This window comes from Schistocerca cancellata, chromosome 6 (genome assembly GCF_023864275.1).
Source record: "Schistocerca cancellata isolate TAMUIC-IGC-003103 chromosome 6, iqSchCanc2.1, whole genome shotgun sequence".
NCBI classification, from domain to species: domain Eukaryota; kingdom Metazoa; phylum Arthropoda; class Insecta; order Orthoptera; family Acrididae; genus Schistocerca; species Schistocerca cancellata.
In genome coordinates, this window is record NC_064631.1 from 549,014,395 (window position 1) to 549,034,441 (window position 20,047).

The following is a 20,047-nucleotide window of genomic DNA, read 5'->3' on the forward strand; positions in this document are numbered from 1 at the left end:
TGCAATTGGGTTGTCTGTTTCATGAAACATTGGGGATTTTCTCTGTGTGGGCAGACTTCAGTTAAATAGAAGCTTCCAGATAACTACGAGCAAAAACTCCTCATACTTTAGCGTTTCATAATCAGGCAGTGCACCAAAAATAATTATCTGCTTGGTCAGATAGGTAAAGCAGACCAAACTTTGGTGTCTTTTGATATGACAACAAACTACACAGTAGAAGCAAATGGGAACAAAGGTGTGTCAAGATACTGCCTGCAGGGGGTGAAAAGCAGCACCTATCTGTCATGCTTGCTTGTACAGCCAAGGCCATAAACTGAGACCATTCATTGTTTTTGAACACAAGAGGTTACCTAAGTCTGAGGTATTTCCAAAATGCATTATTGTACATTCTAACATAAGTGGCTGGTTCACAGAGGATATGATACTAGAGTGGATTAAACCTGCACGGCAATGTCATCCTGGTGCCTTGCTATGTTTGCCAAACATACTTGTAGTAGATATGTTTGCAGGTCATCCAACTCTGTCCGTAAAGAGACAATTAGTAGAGGGCAGAGCTCACTTGACTGTAATTGTAGGAGGGATAATGTCAATCTACAGGCAATGGAAGTTTGTTTAAGCAAACCAAGTACAGGCAAACTTAAAAATATATACACATAGTAGCTAACGAAAGAAGATGGGCAATTAATGCTTACAGGTGTGTTCAGTGTGCAAGCTTGTCTCAAGTGTGTGAGTAGATTTACTGAAGTAGAAAATGTATCCCAAATAAAACTGTCTATCATCCATTAAAAAAAAAAAAATGTGCCTGCTGGCACATAGAGGATGATGCTTTCTATGAAGAGAGTAACAACAAGGAATCGAGTGACAATGACTCAGAATCATCTGAGTAATGATTAAAAACAGTATATATATGTTTATGATAGTTCAACAAAATTTCTGGTTGGTACTTACACTTTTCATTTCTAAGTCATTTTCTTTGTAGATATGAGACAGTATCCAGCCAGTTGGTGAGTATATGCCACTAAGAATAAGAAGACATAGTGTGTTTTTCTTAGGTTCATGTTTATCTAATACCTTTTTACATCTTTTTGTTCTATTATGTGTTGTAAATTAGTATTATTGTTTATAACATTGCTGGAGTTTTTCCACGGCACAGGTCTTTTGGTCTGCAGTAAGCCTGGGTGAGCCTCTTCCCTCCCTGCCCCCTCCCAAAAGGAGAGAGAAAGGAAGAGGGAGGGGGGGGAGGGAGGGAGGGAGGGAGGGGAGAGAGGGGGGGGGAGAGATTGAGAGAGAGAGAGAGAGAGAGAGAGAGAGAGAGGAGTAGTAGGAGTAGTAGTAGTAGTAGTACCCTTCTAGATGCTGGAAGGGGTTGATTTCCTTAGGAGGCTTTATACTAGCATTACACCAGCCATGTAAGAAGACATGAACAACCCCGACTGTTCAGTTATGTGGTGCAGTGAGACTTGCCTGTGATGTTCCAGCTCACAGACCACCCGTACATAGTTCCTAATTATAGCTGCCTAGCCGTGCCCTAATCTGTTTGTTAAACAACACTGACAGACATAGGAGATGCTGCAGAAGAAAAATTTTCTGCAATGGTGGCAATACTTACAGTTTACACTTTGTATGTATTGCTTGTGCTGGAAATGATACTGTGTAGTTATATTATACTGTTTAGACTGTTTAAATAGTAATCTAATAAAGTACCCTGTTTAACCTCTACCAGAGATGACACAAATCAGTGTCTTGCAAAAACCAAACATGGTAAAGCCCGGTTGGGACGTTACGATGATACGAAAAGGATAGTTGCTACTTACCATACATGAGAGATGCTGAGCTGCAGATAGGTACAACAAAAAGACTGTCACAAAGTGATCTTTTGACTAACAAGTCCTTTGTCAGAAAAAGACAAAACACACACACACACACACACACACACACACACACAACCACAGTCTTCGTGTTTGTATGAGAATCTCTCTCTCTCTCTCTCTCTCTCTCTCTCTCTCTCTCTCTCTCTCTCTCTCTGTGTGTGTGTGTGTGTGTGTGTGTGTGTGTGTGTGTGTGTGTGGTGTGTGCGTGTGTGTGTGGGTGCGTGCGTGCGTGCGTGCGTGTGTGGAGGGGGGTTGCGAGCACACATGGGAGTGTGGTCTGTTTTCGACAAAGACCTTGTTGGCCAAATGCTCACTTTCTGACAATCTTTTTATTCTGCCTATCTGCGACTCAGTAACTCCAGTATATCCCTTTCATAAACTATCCCTTTCATAATATTGTAACAAATCAGCAGCCTGAATATGTAGATAGTTCTTTGCCAAATTTAAGTCCTTCAAATCAAGTTTGTACTTTGGCAAGCAAAGACGTAACTTTCCTAGATAAAAATGCTATATTTCACTGAAAGAAAAAGACACTTTGGATGACACCCATGTGATATGGAAAGACTGACATACATCTCAAGCATGAGTTGCGGTATAGTCTGCAAAATTCTTGGTGGCCCCAGCTGTCCTAATGCCGCTTGGAATATTTTGACAGAGATATTGATTCTCACTGCTGTCAGTGTTTGTGATGTAACAGTAATTTTAAGTGCCCAAAAGGCTAGATTTAATTCCATGCAATGTACTATAAATAGGTACTATTACTCCTCACAAATTCCTGAGAAGTGGGACCATTTTATCCAATATGTGATAAGTGAAAATTGTTTTGATTTTTAAATGTGGTTTGAAATGAGGGTTTCTTTTTTACCTCCTCCTCCTCCTCCTCCTCCTCCTCCTCCTCCTGCTTCTGAGTCTCATTTCTGGGATGTGGTTTGCATTCAAGGTCAGCTTAAAAAATGGTAAGATCCAATCTAACATCAATAACAGGATTCTGTAAGGTGTATTCTCTCCTCAACCCCGCCCCCCCCCCCCCCCCCTTGATCTGATCTTCTGTTCTTCGTCTCTCAGTCATTTAGTGACATTCAGCTAGAAGAGTTACAAAAAAACCTTACCTAGGTTTTTCTCTCTTCTCTGGTAACACGTGGGCTGTGTCACCCAGGACATCCTGCAGAATGTTCAACTGTCGTTTCTTTTCATCTTGAAATTCAACAACCTTATCAGGCTCCACTGACGCTTCATCATCGTCACTTTCATAAAACCTTTCATCCAAGGTAAATCTCTTGTCATTTGCATACTTCGACTGCAGCTCCAACAGCTAGAAAACATAAAACCCATTATTATATCTAACATAACAGCCTTTCCATAAATCCATCAATACAATGAATCATCACCCAAGTGATACTGTGGGGAAGAAAGCTCACTCACTGATGACAGCTCATGTGACAAGTACGGGAAACTAAGAATAACTTAACGTACAGAAAAATTGACACTTTTCATCTGTACTGTTATCACAATTGTGTGTGTATTTATTTACAAGGACTATATTAGCAAATAAATTACAACTGTTGATTTATTCTACTTGCTTTGGACAAAAACATTCAATATGCCCTCTCCTCTCTCCTATCTAGGCAAGAACAGATTGGTGTAGTGGCCATGTCTCAGATGAACATTGCCGCTAGTTCCTGAGACAGCAGTAAGGACCTAGTTGGACATGGCTGTTACAATGGCCACTTGAAGTTCCGCTCCACTCTCCTGGAATTTTAGAACAAGGGAAAATAGCTCACAATGTGTTGATATATAATTTGTAGCGTGCACACAAGTCACCATTTTGAAAACATGATTTAAATAAATAGTTATGTATAGTGTCTTTCTTTATGCACATGTATTACACCTGTCACAGAAACCTCAGTAAACTCAGATGTCATTGCTGCAAATATATTTACTGGTAGCGATGGATGTTGTTTCGACAACTTCTCAAAAACATTGAGAATTATCAGTTTTTCACAGCTTTTTAAAGGTGTTCCTCTTCTATGTTTCACAAAAGGACACAATGCAGTTGCTGCCATTTTCACCATACACAGGTGAAACACAAACATGTCAGAAGAAATACAACAATGACTGCCCATATTACTGTCAAGAAGCAGTTGTGGCAGGGGGGTTACAACTTCCTGCCATTTTCATCAGTACTCAGAAGAGAGAGGTTCTTTGCACTCTCCTACCAATTTGATGTTTCTTCAGATCGATGTTTATAACTGAACGCTCCTGTACACAAAGATAATCACTTACAATCTGAGGAATGGTGAGCAGTGCATAGTCATGTGATCGTTGATTTGCCTCTGCACACTCCATTTACTCTCAAGTGTACAACACAGAATGTCATTTCCATAAACATTAAAAAAAAATTAACTTAGAGTGGAATCGAACTCACAACCATGCGTATACAAGTCAGTTACTATATCCACTATGCAACTGTGTAGATTTGGCAATACTTTTATTATTACACTATATCAAATTTTTCAAATTTATTAAAAAGAAAGTGAAAACTGAAGCAGTTTGGCAAATCATGTTCAAAGGAGAAACTGAGAGAGTACAAAGCAAACTGACATGTACTGATCAGAACTAGCCATAACATCATGCACAGAATTGTTTAGAAATACATGGCACAAGCATTTAGCATTCTGATCAGCAAAGCCATTGCTCTCTGTTAATGCTTTGGAATGTCTTATAGTGTAATTAGTGGTAGTTGGTTGGTTGGTTTAAAGGGCGGGAGGGGGGACCAAACTGCTAGGTCTTCGGTCCCTCGTTCCAATTAAAATAATTCCACAAGGGAAGGAGTAAAATAATCAAGACATACAAACCACAGCTTGAAGAAAGGAGAGAACCACAAGAATGACAGAAGGGCAACAAACACTTACATGGACAAAAATCGGGCAAGAAAACCGCAGAGAGATGCAAGAAACATGTAGAAGAAGTCAAAACAAGAGAGCAGATTACCATGGCTGGCTGACCGTGATGATAAAATGGAGAAGCCAGCACTCTGCAACACATTAAAACCTCTCCCCTAAAAGCACCAGGGTGGAGGACACAGAGGGACAAAGGACACGTGCAAAAACTTAGATCAAATTATAAAACCCACCCTCACAAATAAAACGTAAAACTAAAGTTGCTGCTGAGGCATTGTCACCCAACACTGAAGGTAGGGTGCTGGCAAAGTTAAATGTCTGCCGCAGAGCAGCTAGAAGTGGGCAGTCCAGCAAGAGATGGACGATCATCATTTGTGAGCCACAGCGACACAGAGGTGGGTTCTAACAACATTTGGCCAATGCAGAGCCAGCAGAGGACAACTGATTCCCTGCGAGAGGACCGCACGGAAGACTTCAACACATTCGTAGTCTCCTTAATGACACACAGTTTGCTATGCATGCTGTTATGCCATTCCTTCTCCCAAAGCCAAAAAAAACCCTGTGGTATAAGGCAGAATGCAAGTCATTTCCGGAGATGCCCATCCCCAGGAGCGGTTTCCGCGTACCCTGTTTGGCCAGCCTGTCGGCAAATTCCAATGATTTTATCATTGCGATTCCAATGTGTCCTAGGGTCCACACAAACACCACCAAGCAACGGGACCATTCCAGGGCATAGATGGACCCCCGAATGGACACTACCAAAGGATGGTAAGGGTAGCACTGGTCAATAGCTTGTAGGCTGCTCAAGGAGTCAGTACACAGGAGAAATGACTCGCCAGAGCATGAGCGGATGTGCTCAAGAGCACAAGATTTGGCCGCCAGCTCTGCAGTGAAAACACTGCAGCCATCTGGCAAGGAGTGCTGTTCAATCTGACCTCTATGAACATATGCAAAGCCTACATGACCATCAGCCATCGAGCCGTCAATGTAAATCACTTCATGGGCCCTGTACACGTCAAGAATCGAGAGGAAATGATAGCAAAGAGCCGCAGGATGAACGGAGTCCTTAGGGCCATGCGATAGGTCCTTAAGAATCTGCGGCCTAGGTGTACACCATGGGGGCGTATGTGAATGGACATCGAGAAGAGGTGTAATGGGAAGGACTCCAATTCCGACAGAAGGGACTGCACGTGAACCGCAATCGTAAGTCCTGATCTGGGCCGCCGATGCGGGTGATAAACTGCCGAGGTTGGGAAAAGGAGATGGTAATTCAGATGTGCAAGAGAACAACTTGGGGCAACGTAACTGGCGAGCAGTTGTGAACGCCTAACCTTCAATGGGGGGACTCTGGTTCAAATGGCTCTGAGCACTATGGGACTTAACTTCTAAGGTCATCAGTCCCCTAGAACTTAGAACTACTTAAACCTAACCAACCTAAGGACATCACACACATCCATGCCCGAGGCAGGATTCGAACCTGCGACTGTACCGGTCGCGCGGTTCCAGACTAGTGCGGGGGACTCTGGTCTCCTGGCAGAGGGCATTGAGGTGGTGCCAGCACTTCCACTTAAGCTGACGAAGGTGAGGTAGCCAAGTCAACTGGGCATCGAAAACCACTCCTAAGAATCGATATGTCTCCATTACAGTGAGTGGATCATCATTAACGTAAAGTTCTGGTTCTCGATGAACAGTGCAACGCCAACAGAAATGGATGACGCACAACTTTGAGGCTGAAAACTGGAAGCTGTGGGTTAGATCCTATGACTGCGCCTTGTGAATGGCTCCCTGTAGGTGCCGCTCAGCAACACCGTACTGGAGGAGCAGTACGAAATGCCAAAGTCATCCGCATACAGAGAAAGGTGAGACTGACAGCCCTACCAGCTGCTGCTAGACTGTTAATAGCCACTAAAAATAGAGAGACACTCAATACAGAGCCCCGTGGAACACCATTCTCCTGAATGAGGGAATGGGGGGGAGGGGGGGACATGGGAGGCACCGACTTGGACACAGAAAGTACAAATCGACAGGAAGTTTTGGATAAAAATCGGGAGTGGGCCCCGGAGATCCCACTCATACAATGTGGTAAGGATATGATGTCCCCAGGTAATGTGGTATGCTTTACGTAAATTAAAAAAGATAGTATCCAGGCTGTTCGGATGGCAGACATGAGGGACACGAGATTATCAGTGGTAGAACAAGCACAGCGGAAGCCGCCCTGACATGGAGCCAGAAGGCCATGTGACTCCAGAACCCAACACAACCGCCGACACACCATACGTTCCAGCAACTTACAAAGAAAGTTGGTGAGGCTGATGAGCTGGTAACTATCCACATCAAGCTAGTTTTGACCAGGTTTGAGCACCAAAATGATGGTGCTCTCCTGCCACTGTGATAGAAAGATGCTGGTTGAAGATGACCAGGAGATGTCACTTGTAGCCGGATGAGAGATGTTTAATCATCTGACTGTGGATCCGATCCAGCCCAAGAGCTGTGTCGAGGCAATGTGCAAGGGCACTGAGGAGCTCCCACTCTATAAATGGGTCGTTATGGGGTTCACTGTGGCACGTAGTGAACAAGAGGACTTTCCTTTCTATCCGCAGTTTGAGGGTGAAAAAGGCTTGGGGGTAGTTCTCCGATGCAGAGGTTCGAGCATACTGCTCAGCACAGTGCTCGGCAATCATGTTTGCGTCGGTAGATAACACGCCATTGATGTTAATGCCAGGGACACCTGTTGGAGTCTGGTACCCAAAAAGACATCTGATCTTCATCCAGACTTGGGAATGTGACGTATGGCAACCAAAGGTCAGCACATACCTCTCCCAACACTCCTATTTCTGTCGTTTTACAAGCTGACAAATGCGGGCACAGAGCCACTTAAAGGCCATTAGGTGCTCTACGGAAGGGAGCCACTTATGTCACTGTATAGTTCGCTAACACTCTTTAGTTGCCTCAGTGACTTCCGGCGACCACCAAGGGACTGTCTTTCTCTGGGGGCGCCCTAAAAAAATGAGGGATCGTGTTTCCACTGCAGAAACCATCGTTGTACTGACCTGCTCGACAACAACATCGATGGCACCATGTGGGGGAGATTCAGCGTTGACAGCAGAGGTGAAGGCTTCCCAGTCTGCCTTGTTTAAAGCCCATCTGGGAAGGCATCCGTGGGCATGACGCCAGGGGAGTGACAAGAAGATGGGGAAGTGGTCACTACCACATAGATCATCATGTGCTCTCCAGTGGATTGATGGGAGAAGGCCAGGACTGCAAACTGAGAGATCAATAGCCAAATATGTGCCATGTGCTACACCGAAATGTGTGGCGGCACCTGCATTTAAGAGGTAGAGGTCGAGCTGTGACAGTAAATTTTCGACCTCCCTAACTCAGCCAGTAAGCATGGCGCCACCCCACAAGGGGTTATGCGCATTAAAATCTCCCAAAAGTAGGAAATGTTTAGGGTGTTGATCAATCAGTGTAGCTAATACGTTCAGGGGTATTGTAGACAGTTATTTCCTGTGTCATCCTTATCCTGACAGCCACAGCTTCAAGAGGGGTTTGTAGGGGCACATGTTCACTACATACCGAGCTCAGGACATAGGCGCAAACTCCACCTGACACTCTATTACAGTTGCTACAGTTCCTCTAATATCTCTTATAGCCACAGAGGGCAGGAGTCCGCATTGCCAGGAACCAGGTTTCGGAGGGCAACGCAGAAAGCAGGTGTAAAGCTTAACAGTTGCCACAGCTCAGCCAGGTGGTGGTAAAAACCGCCGCAATTCCAATGTAAGATTACATGATTGTGAGACTGGGAAGGCATGAAACACTCAATGAGGCAGTCTACGCCTCAGGGTCACCTGCTACCACCAGATGAGTACCTGTGCGATCAACATCCATTGTGTATGAGGGCCCTCTAGGTCCTCAGCGGATGCCAGAATCTCCACCTCATTCTCAGATCCAGAGCTTGTAGGCAGATGCCACCGCAGTGCCTTGGTTCTTGGGGGTCTTTTTCTTTTTAGGTTTCTCTCATTGCTCCTTAGGTTTGTCCGGCTGGGAGGGATCCACTGATTCAGTCTCTGGGACTGAGGAGGACCGTGAAGCCCTATGACCAGCTACCTCTGGTTGCTTCAGCCACTGGCGGGCATCAGCTTTGCCACTTGTAGGATCCTGGGAAGGGAGTGGCCCAAGGGATCCCTTCCTGGTGAGAGGAGCCGAAGAAGACTTAACGCTTCTCCAGGTGAGAAGTGGGGACTGATGTCCCCGATGGTTGGGGAGGGGGGGGTGGTGTTGCTCATGAAGTAGGTTGTGCAGGAGCAACGGGAAAGGAAGTACTCTCTACCATCAAGGGGGCAGGTGGAGTCTGACGACTCTGAGAGCCAACTGTACGCAGTGGAATGGAAGGTGGTAGATCCGTTGTTGTAGCGATGGCATAGGTTGATAGGTTGACATCATATGCACAGTATGTAGCCTCTCATATTTTCTCTTAGCCTCAGTGTAGGTCAGTCGGTCCAGGGTATTGTATTCCATTATTGTCCTGCAGTCTGGCGAGCAAGGCAAATGGTGCTCTCCGCAGTTGACACAGATGGGAGGCGGGGCACAGGGAGTATTTGGATGTGAAGTACATCCACAATCCCCGACAGTTAATGCTGGAAGTACAGTGGGAAGACATACAGCTGTACTTCCAGCACTTAAAGCACTGCATGAGAGGAGGGATATAGAGCTTTACGTCACAGCGGTATACCATCACCTTGACCTTCTCGGGTAATGCGTCACCCTCAAAGGCCAAGATGAAGGCACCGGTGGAAACCTGATTATCCTTTGGACCCCGGTGGACACGCCGGATGAAATGGACACCTCGCTGCTCTAAATTGGCACACAGCTCATCGTCAGACTGCAAAAGAAGGTCCCTGAGAAATATGATACCCTGGACCATATTTCAGCTCTTACGGGGCGTGATGGAAACAGAAACATCCCCCAAGATTGTCACAGGCGAGTAGTGCCCTTGACTGGGCAGAGGGTGCTGGTTTGATCAAGGCCAACCCCAACCGCTTTTTGGACAAGCCTTCCACATCCCCAAACTTGTCCTCTAAATGATCCACAAGAAACGGAGTTTTTTTTTTTTTTTTCTTTTTGTAAACTTTTTTTGGAATACAGTGATCAATAGATTATTATATTTTGACTAAAGTTCAGTCTTGATCTTCGGGAGGACGACGGTTCAATCCCGCGTCCGGCCATCCTGATTTAGGTTTTCCGTGATTTCCCTAAATCACTCCAGGCAAATACCGGGATGGTTCCTCTGAAAGGGCACGGCCGACTTCCTTCCCCATCCTTCCCTAATCCGATGAGACCTATGACCATGCTGTCTGGTCTCCTTCCCCAAAACAACCAACCAACCAGTCTTGATCATAGCATTTATGTTTCAATGATATAGGTAACCGGTTTCGGTTATTTTTACATAACCATCATCAGACCCATGGCTCCCTTAGGATGGTAGGCGGAGCTCTCCTCAGCTGCTACGAAGTCAACATCAGTTGACTTCGTAGCAGCTGAGAAGAGCTCTGCCTACCATCCTAAGGGAGCCATGGGTCTGATGATGGTTATGTAAAAATAACCGAAACCGGTTACCTATGTCATTGGAACATAAATGGTGTGATCAAGACTGAACTTTAGTCAAAATATAATAAACTGATTTCACTGACAAGAAAGATTCCCCATCAACTCTTGTACATACGAGGTACAGGTGTGAATAGGCTTCAATGCCATCCTTAGCCTGGCATTCCTCCCATAGAGTAGCCAAGGGGGGAAACAATTTGGGGTTGTATTTCTTACATTGAAGTTAGACCTTGACCGCTTAGAGACTGCTGGTGTTTGACCACCAGCATGAGATGGCATACTACGCTTCATGGCGTGTCATCTGCCCTGATGCCACCCACTCCGACCAGGTGCCCTCTCCACGGGCGCCACCCAGCCACAGCAAAGGCCACCTGGCAGGAAGGCCATTGTGGGGAGGCCTGATGCCCCACAGTGACTGGCATCTACTCCTTGGCATAAGTGGGGAGTTAACAATCTAGGCATCAGCAGAGCGATCCCTGTGTGGTCAGGGGGCTACAACTGACAGGGTACATGGAGGCCCCACCATAACGGACTGGCTACCGTGCTGGATGTCAGGCGCAAATGAGCTAAGAAGTCCATCATCGTTGACAGCGCAGAAAGCGATACTGCACAGAGGATGGAGGAAAACACACCCAGGAGGGTGACCTCGTCCAACAGCTGAAAAATGAGCGGAAGTGCAGATCCACATCGATGAAGGATGCGAGAGGTCTCCGCGCATGATAGACACTATGCACCATGTAAGGCACCCTTCCCCAATTGGCTCACCCTTTGGGAAAATTTTGAAAAATGGGAGGTCAAACCCTACAAGGGACCATCATATAGAGGCCGAAACATGTGAGACTCCTTTTAGTCGCCTCTTACGACAGGAAGGAATACCTCAGGCCTATTCTAAACCCCGGACCCACAGGAGGGAATTAGTGGTAGTATAACACAAAATGTCTAACACACAATTAGATTCCACTGGCGTAACACCACCCATGATTGTGTACTACGGCCAGTGACTAATCACTGTGAAAGTGTTTGGTTACATCAGGCTCATTCTTACGATGAATAGAGTACAATCAACTGGCAGCAGACTAGTGCCAGTTGGTAACAACTTGCCATTCATCCTCATAGTCAAGGTGAAAAATGTATGCTTGTGTACATTCAAATGACTTAGAGATAACTGGTTACAATCCTGGAAATGGTACAAAATTTTGGATGCCAGTATGTGGTTAGCAAGGAGAGGAGAGGTGGAAATCTAGTCTATTCATCAACATTTGTGCTGATACATTCCAAAGTAGCTCATGAGAAGAGATGATGTGCCACGTAAGTTGGCTGCCTTGAGCACTATGAAGAAGTCAGTACAATTGGGTGCAGCGAAGACAATTTTCTCACCACAACTGCCACTGTATTCAAGAATATAGCATCATTGTACTCTGCCGAGTTCATCATCTTGCTCTACTGTACTACCACAGCAGTTGGACTCTGTTACCAGTGCTCGTCTGCAGGTGTTAAGACTTGGAAACATTTCCTATGGATGTCTGTGCTACTGTGGCCTATGTCATGTTGAACGCTCTGAACTTGTTCACATTATTGTGGAAAAATCACCGACTACATCCTGAGAAGGATGCTGAACTTCTGGAACTTCCAAGTTTTAATTCCTTCTCCTTTGTTTATTCTCTTGCTGACTAATTTTTCGTAGGTGCAAGAATCCAGGGAGTTAAGTTGCAGTAATATTTGATTAGTGTTTACTTATTACTGCAGGTTACAGCACTCGGTGCCCCTTCATGGTATTCAAAAGAAGAATCCTATATACTAGCAGCAGATTTCACCCTCTCCCTTTTCTTTCACCACCTTTAATGACACAAGCATAATGCTACACTACACATTACGGTTGTAATATGCTTGTACTTGTCTTTCACAGGTATTAACTCTCCACTTTCCCACTGCCATTTCCATTCATACAACATACACCATGCAGGGCATCAAGTGCAAAATCTAGTTTTTCCCTGAAGATATTGTACGATATGCAAACGTTTGCATTGGCTTTCACTGCTTTTTGATGTTAAGCTAATATTTGAGCATTTAGATTTTCTTGTTTCTTGAGTAAAGCACTACCGTCTTCTCCTTCTGTGATATTTTATCATTTCCATCATTTGAGGATCCCTCTGGCAACAAAATGGAAGATGTCGATTCTAGTTCATTCACTTGCCCACTAACAAAAGATTCCGCTCCACCTGGTGTGCGCTTGTCGATATCTTATGTTTCCTCTTTTGTGACATTTGAAACATTCTGTTGATCAATTATGTCCAGTAGGAATGCTGTACACTTTCTTCCATCTTCAGTTATTTCCAATGTTGTACAGATACAACAGTCGCTCTGCAACATCATGAGTGGTGTCTGTTCTGTTGCACATGCCCGACAGAACACCACACCAATCTATATCAATGTACTCTATATGTTTGCTACTTTCAACTAATGAAACAAAAGCAGACTGCCAAAAGCACATTTCTGTGTCTGACCTCTGGCGGTTTGGGTGTCAGTCACACATAAGGGGAAGTCAAATGAAAACGATACAGATGTAAAATTAATTACTTAAACTGTTTATTATTTTCTTTCACTGTGAGGGGCTATTGCTCCAAGACTTTCTGCACCACAATTAATGCACATCAGTACACTGCAAAAACTAAAGTGCACCATCAAGTCCAAAATCCCAGGAACATTGATTGACAGTGTCATGCTGTTGCAGGATAATGCCTGCCCCACATGTTGCCAAGGCTGTTTCGACTACACTGTGAAAGTTTGGCTGTGAATCCATTAAACATCCTCCTGATCTCCCTCCACACAATGTCCTTAGTTTCGGAGCCCTGATGAAAGACATTTGTGGCCAGGGATTTGCTTCAGACAAAGAGATGCACACCTGGGGTAATCATGGTTCATAGGCAACTGCAAATATCTTTCCATGAAGGTATCGACTGACTGTCTTGTCTTACAGTGGGGTACATGTAATATCAGTTATGGTTATTACTTTTGAAGTAATAAACTGTTCATTTACTTTTTTCCATCTGTCTCATTTTTATTTGACTGCCCCTTATAAACATTATACAGTTGCAGCATAACATCACCACAGAAATTAAGTAAGGAGTGTTACAATACCACAGCTCATATCTCATTGATAGTAAGGTCATTAGGAATGGGGTGCTAGTTCATGTGGAGGAAGATGGGATAGGAAATGGGCCATGACCTTGATGACCTAACCGACCTGTTAATTGCCTGATGTTAATAAGGATGATCACAGGAAATGGGTATCTGTTTCTCCCACATCTAAGTGTATGATATTAATCACAGGCCACCTCTTTCAGAGTAACTTTGAAAGAATAAAATTGATCTGAGAATCACTCCCTTCTCTATGTTGGGCCTTAAGTTAGTGATACTCCACAATATCTGCATCCTAAATTTCTCAAATCATGGCACAGTTTTTGGCACCCACATATTAGTCAAACAGGAGGAATGTCTAGCCAAAGCTAGAGTGGGGTCTCAAACACTGAGCCAATATACTGTTCCAATTCTTTACATACAAGCTACATAATAACCTGACATGCTATGAGACTCAAGTCCTAATCAGTTACATCTATGTCACCACCGTTGTTCATCTACACGTCAATTCTACAACATGCCAGTGTATCCTATCTCTGTTCCCATTACAAAAAACCACAGTAGTATGTCTGTTCATTACTATGTCTGTAGTATGTCTGTTCATTACTATTATTCCAAGAACCTTTAGGAAATTCATTGTAAAAAGACACTAGTCACTGGGTTCAAAGCAGTTGTTTGCTTGTGAGAGATGACTGTTCATAACTCGAATTTAATTACTCTTGTATGTTTTCTAGTTCAAGTGTAGCCATCAACTATAAAAATTTCACCTAAAATAATGCAGGAAAAATGAAGAACTACACTGCAGAAAACCAAATTAAAAAATTACCTTCTGACCTTTTCTTCCTTCAAACTGTGCTTTTATTTTGAAGTCATTTATTTCATCATCTGATGATTCATCATCAAAGAGTGTAGATGGCTTGTCAACTGGCTTTTCACCATCATCATTTTCATCATCTGTATGTACAGTAGACATTTCATTATCACTGAAAATAATTTTTTTATTTGGTGGAGCATCCTGAAAAATATAAGGATTTTTTTGTGAAATAAAAAATGAAATGAGGAGCAAGTGAATGTATATAATTTTACTGCAATTAACTATCATTTATTCACCATTAAGATTATAACTGTTAACAGAATAGTTGACACTTTGAAACAGAATCAAATACATAAAATAAATAGACCAAAGTTGTTGGCTTGAATACTTTTAAATTTTATAGCTATTTCTGCAAAATAGTAGACATTGTTTCCGGAAATCCACCGGCAGATTTAAAAATCATGCCTATTCCATCTCCATTCAGCTTCTTACAAACCAAGATACTAATTATTGTTATTTGTCTGCAACATTTTACAATTCCACCAGCACCTTCACCAAACAAATTTTGCTATTAATGAATTCTTCAGTACTGCTGTAGAGGAAAAGATATCCATGTATAATTACAAACAATTCTTTTTTCAGAAGTAATGGATTTAAGAGTGGTATTTATTTCTTTATAATACACTCCTGGAAATTGAAATAAGAACACCGTGAATTCATTGTCCCAGGAAGGGGAAACTTTATTGACACATTCCTGGGATCAGATACATCACATGATCACACTGACAGAACCACAGGCACATAGACACAGGCAACAGAGCATGCACAATGTCGGCACTAGTACAGTGTATATCCACCTTTCGCAGCAATGCAGGCTGCTATTCTCCCATGGAGACGATCGTAGAGATGCTGGATGTAGTCCTGTGGAACGGCTTGCCATGCCATTTCCACCTGGCGCCTCAGTTGGACCAGCGTTCGTGCTGTGCTGGACGTGCAGACCGCGTGAGACGACGCTTCATCCAGTCCCAAACATGCTCAATGGGGGACAGATCCGGAGATCTTGCTGGCCAGGGTAGTTGACTTACACCTTCTAGAGCACGTTGGGTGGCACAGGATACATGCGGACGTGCATTGTCCTGTTGGAACAGCAAGTTCCCTTGCCGGTCTAGGAATGGTAGAACGATGGGTTCGATGACGGTTTGGATGTACCGTGCACTATTCAGTGTCCCCTCGACGATCACCAGTGGTGTACGGCCAGTGTAGGAGATCGCTCCCCACACCATGATGCCGGGTGTTGGCCCTGTGTGCCTCGGTCGTATGCAGTCCTGATTGTGGCGCCCACCTGCACGGCGCCAAACACGCATACGACCATCATTGGCACCAAGGCAGAAGCGACTCTCATCGCTGAAGACGACACGTCTCCATTCGTCCCTCCATTCACGCCTGTCGCGACACCACTGGAGGCGGGCTGCACGATGTTGGGGCGTGAGCGGAAGACGGCCTAACGGTGTGCGGGACCGTAGCCCAGCTTCATGGAGACGGTTGCGAATGGTCCTCGCCGATACCCCAGGAGCAACAGTGTCCCTAATTTGCTGGGAAGTGGCGGTGCGGTCCCCTACGGCACTGCGTAGGACCCTACGGTCTTGGCGTGCATCCGTGCGTCGCTGCGGTCCGGTCCCAGGTCGACGGACACGTGCACCTTTCGCCGACCACTGGCGACAACATCGATGTACTGTGGAGACCTCACGCCCCACGTGTTGAGCAATTCGGCGGTACGTCCACCCGGCCTCCCGCATGCCCACTATACGCCCTCGCTCAAAGTCCGTCAACTGCACATACGGTTCACGTCCACGCTGTCGCGGCATGCTACCAGTGTTAAAGACTGCGATGGAGCTCCGTATGCCACGGCAAACTGGCTGACACTGACGGCGGCGGTGCACAAATGCTGCGCAGCTAGTGCCATTCGACGGCCAACACCGCGGTTCCTGGTGTGTCGGCTGTGCCGTGCGTGTGATCATTGCTTGTACAGCCCTCTCGCAGTGTCCGGAGCAAGTATGGTGGGTCTGACACACCGGTGTCAATGTGTTCTTTTTTCCATTTCCAGGAGTGTATTTATTACATTTAATGACAATATTATGCTGCTCATCATATTGATGAGATGTCGAGTTGCAGACAGGCACGAAAAAAAGACTGCCATACATTTGAGCTTTCAGCCACAAGGCCTCCTTCTAATGGTGGGGACAATGTAGGGCTGCTGGGTGCACTTGGGACGTTTCCCACCCCTCCCACAGAGGTATTCCACCACCTGGCATAACATACGCAATATCCTTGACAATATCGACTCCACCCCTGCTCCCAACCTCTTGCCCTATGGCCCATATCCCTACAATGGACCTTGATGCAAGACCTGTCCCTTACATCCTCCCACCACCACCACCACCACCACCACCACCACCACCTACTCAAGTCTAGTCACAAGCGTCTTCTACCCCATCAAAGACAGCGCCATCTGTAAAAGCAGTCAGGTGATCTACAAGGGAAGCTGGAACCATTGTGCTGCCTTCTATAAGAGCACGACATTGATCAAGCTCTCTGCCCATATGAATGACCACTGACAAACTGTAGCCAAGAGACAGCTAGACCACCCAGTTGTTGAACATGCTTCGTAGGCAATGTGCTTCACTTCAATGACTGCTTCACAGTAAACAACATCTAGATCTTTCCTACTAACACCACCTTTCCTGAACTGCACAGGTAGGAACTCTTTTTGTCACATATCTTACATTCCTGTAACACCCTGACCTCAAACTTTACTAGCACCTGTCCTCCACTTATCTATCCCCTTCCCTGGTCCCATTCCAGCATTTCACAATCTTCCATTCCACCAATGCACCTACTAATCTTTATTCCCCTCCTCTACTTCTCTCCTCTTCTGCTCCCCTCCCTCACCCTCCTGCCCCCCCCCCCCCCCCAAAAGAAACCTTCCAACTGCACTCAGCAGTTCTACTCTACCCCTCTACATCCTTGCATGCTGACCCCAAGTAGCAATACATTTTGCCCACCTCTACCTGCTATCCCTCCCCTCTCCACTCCAGCCTTCTTCTTACCCCAAACACCCACAGTCTGCTTTCCCATCAGGCACAGTCCTATAAGCAGTTGGGCCTCAGCAGCCAGATACAATGGTCATCTGTATGTGAGTTGTGCTTGTGTGAATGTGTATGTATGTGTGTGTGTGTGTGTGTGTGTGTGTGTGTGTGTGTGTGTGTGTGTTTTCTACTTTCGAAGAAAGCTCAAATGTATATCAGTATTTCTGTTGTATCTGTCTGCAAATTCAGCATGTCTTCTATATGCCGAGTAGCAATCTACCCTTTCCATAATACTGTCGCTGTTCCAACCTGGATTCTCCACTGATTTTTTAAAATATTTAGATTCACACACTACTAGCCTCTGTACTGTGCATGGTGGATGGTTTTGGTACCATTATTTTTCATTCCCTTCCCTCTTTCAATAACAAGTTTAACACAGTAGAACTGCCTGTATGTCGCTATATGTGCACTAACCTCTGTTATCATGTTCTTATAGACAAGATGAGTCAGGAAAAAAGGTACAAGCTCTGAAGGCTGATAGTATTTGTGATTCTGAGCAAAAAACATCTTGTGAACATATGTCGTGTTCTCAATAGTTTACGCGAAAACTAATTAAAATAACGGAGAACGGCACAAATTAAGAGGATAGTAATGAAACAGTGTGATCTTATGTTTTGTTTCATTGTGTACATTTCCTCACAAAAGATGTTAAAAAAGTTCAATGGCAACTGCAATGCATTTTGCAGCTCTTGTACACAGCTGCTGTGTTGCTGATGTCAGCTCATTCATATGGAATGCTGTGATTCCACAGATTCCGTTCACTGATGAGTCAACATTTATCTGCAATGACAACAACATGCACAACTCTCAAGTGTGGGCAGGTCAAAATCTACATGCTACTGTGGAAATAAATTTTCAATGATATTTCTCAGTCAACATGTGGTGTGGTGCTGTTGCTGACCAACTCATCAGTCCAAATGTTTTAGATAATCATCTTAATGGAGTACAGTATCTTGATTTCCTTCAAAATGTGTTACCAGAATACTTGGAGGATACTCCTTTGGTAACCAATCATCATATGTACTTTCAGCATGACTGATACCCATGATTTTCAAAAAGGTGTATGTCATATATGGTTGAGAAAAGGGTATATGTTCATTTGAAGTTTGTTGTTCTGAATCACCTACACTATCGCCCCACAAAGCATGTATCTTTCCTCCCAACTCACCCTCTATACACCGGGGATAGTAGTCATCTGCATTCTATTCTGAATATTGGTGATCTAAAACTGACCAAAGCACTTTATGAATCATCATCTTTCATCTAAATATTCTCAATGTAAAGCCTCCGAAAACAAACATTTTCATACTGATTGTACATTGTGGTGCAACAAAATTAGCAACTCACTACCGAATATCTTCTGTCTCTGCCTTTAATCTGAATCGGTGAAAATTTTAAATTACATTTGAGCACACAGTAATAAATATATCACACTAGGCTTTTGCTTGTCTACTTTTGCTGATGTACTACACATTCTTATAATTTTGTAAAATTATGCTTGCATATGTAATTATGTAATGAATGAAATTGCAAAAAATAATGCTCACAACTAATGGGCACCAAGCTATTTAAGGCAAGCTGTCATCCAAACCAAGTGGATATTTTGTTTATATCATTCTGAACTTCCTTATAGGTGCTGTACTAAACAATAATAATTTTCAGCAGACAAGTAGATTTTCAACAAACAACCTAAATGTACAGCTCATGATACCAGATAGTTCATTTATATGTGGTCATGCAGAACTAAAAATTTCACCTCCTGAAGTTAAGTATCGACCAGCAAATCTGTATCATAATTTTATAGTTTTTTACTCCCACTGAGAAAAAAATACAGTCTTCGCACACTTCTTCAGGGCACTGACTTTGTTTCTAATGAACACTCAGTAATCTAGAAACTACTAGGCTCTACAAGTGTGAATTCAATTGACTCAGTATTTGCAGATATACAATGTATGCTCATAAATTTTAAGCTTTTCACTCTCTGGGAACTTGAATGTGTCCTAGAAACCTACAAATGACAGAAGTTATTAATACTAACCTATAATTTAAAGCACCTGTTCTGCCCTTGTGATGAACAGAAGAATATGCATTGTTTTCCAGATTGTTTGGAGTATTCACCATGGGAGTGCTTTGCAAGAAATGTAACCTACTGTCCAAGTTTCTCTAATAAGGAGAGGTCCCAAGCAGAGGCTTTTTGAAACCAAACATACGGTGAGCTCCCAGGTATCACACCCAGCAGTCATTTGCCCTGGAGAGCTCTCGTTTGCTAGTAACTGATGGAACAAAAAGAGATTCTGAGTTTTGCATGATACTCAGTAACATGAAAGAAGTCCAAACACCTTGACTGGTTGTGTGGTGTGGTGGATAGGATAATAACGTCACTTGCAGGAAGTTATGGGTTTGAAACTCTTCAGGTACAGTAGTTTTTATTATTTTTAAATCTTTATCAAAGTGACTTTGATAATTATTTTATTCAATTAATTGGTTTAAATGTAATTTTTTTATTTCTATTCTTTTGTCATATCGTTTTAATCACCATATGAACTTTTTCATTTGTTCTATTTTTTCTTTGTA

General features: G+C 43.9%; 1 protein-coding gene across 8 annotated transcripts in view; it reads right to left on the reverse strand.

Annotated features, from left to right (window-relative positions):
• Positions 1 to 20,047, reverse strand: part of LOC126191291 (probable RNA-binding protein CG14230) — an 89,555-nt gene that overhangs the window by 25,585 nt on the left and 43,923 nt on the right. For all 8 annotated transcript variants that reach the window (XM_049932109.1, XM_049932114.1, XM_049932113.1 and 5 more), the window contains 2 exons: positions 14,340 to 14,528; positions 2,981 to 3,183 (listed from right to left, as the gene is read on the reverse strand). In XM_049932109.1, the coding sequence (XP_049788066.1) occupies positions 2,981 to 3,183; positions 14,340 to 14,528 (392 nt within the window). The remainder of the gene's footprint in view (positions 1 to 2,980; positions 3,184 to 14,339; positions 14,529 to 20,047) is intronic.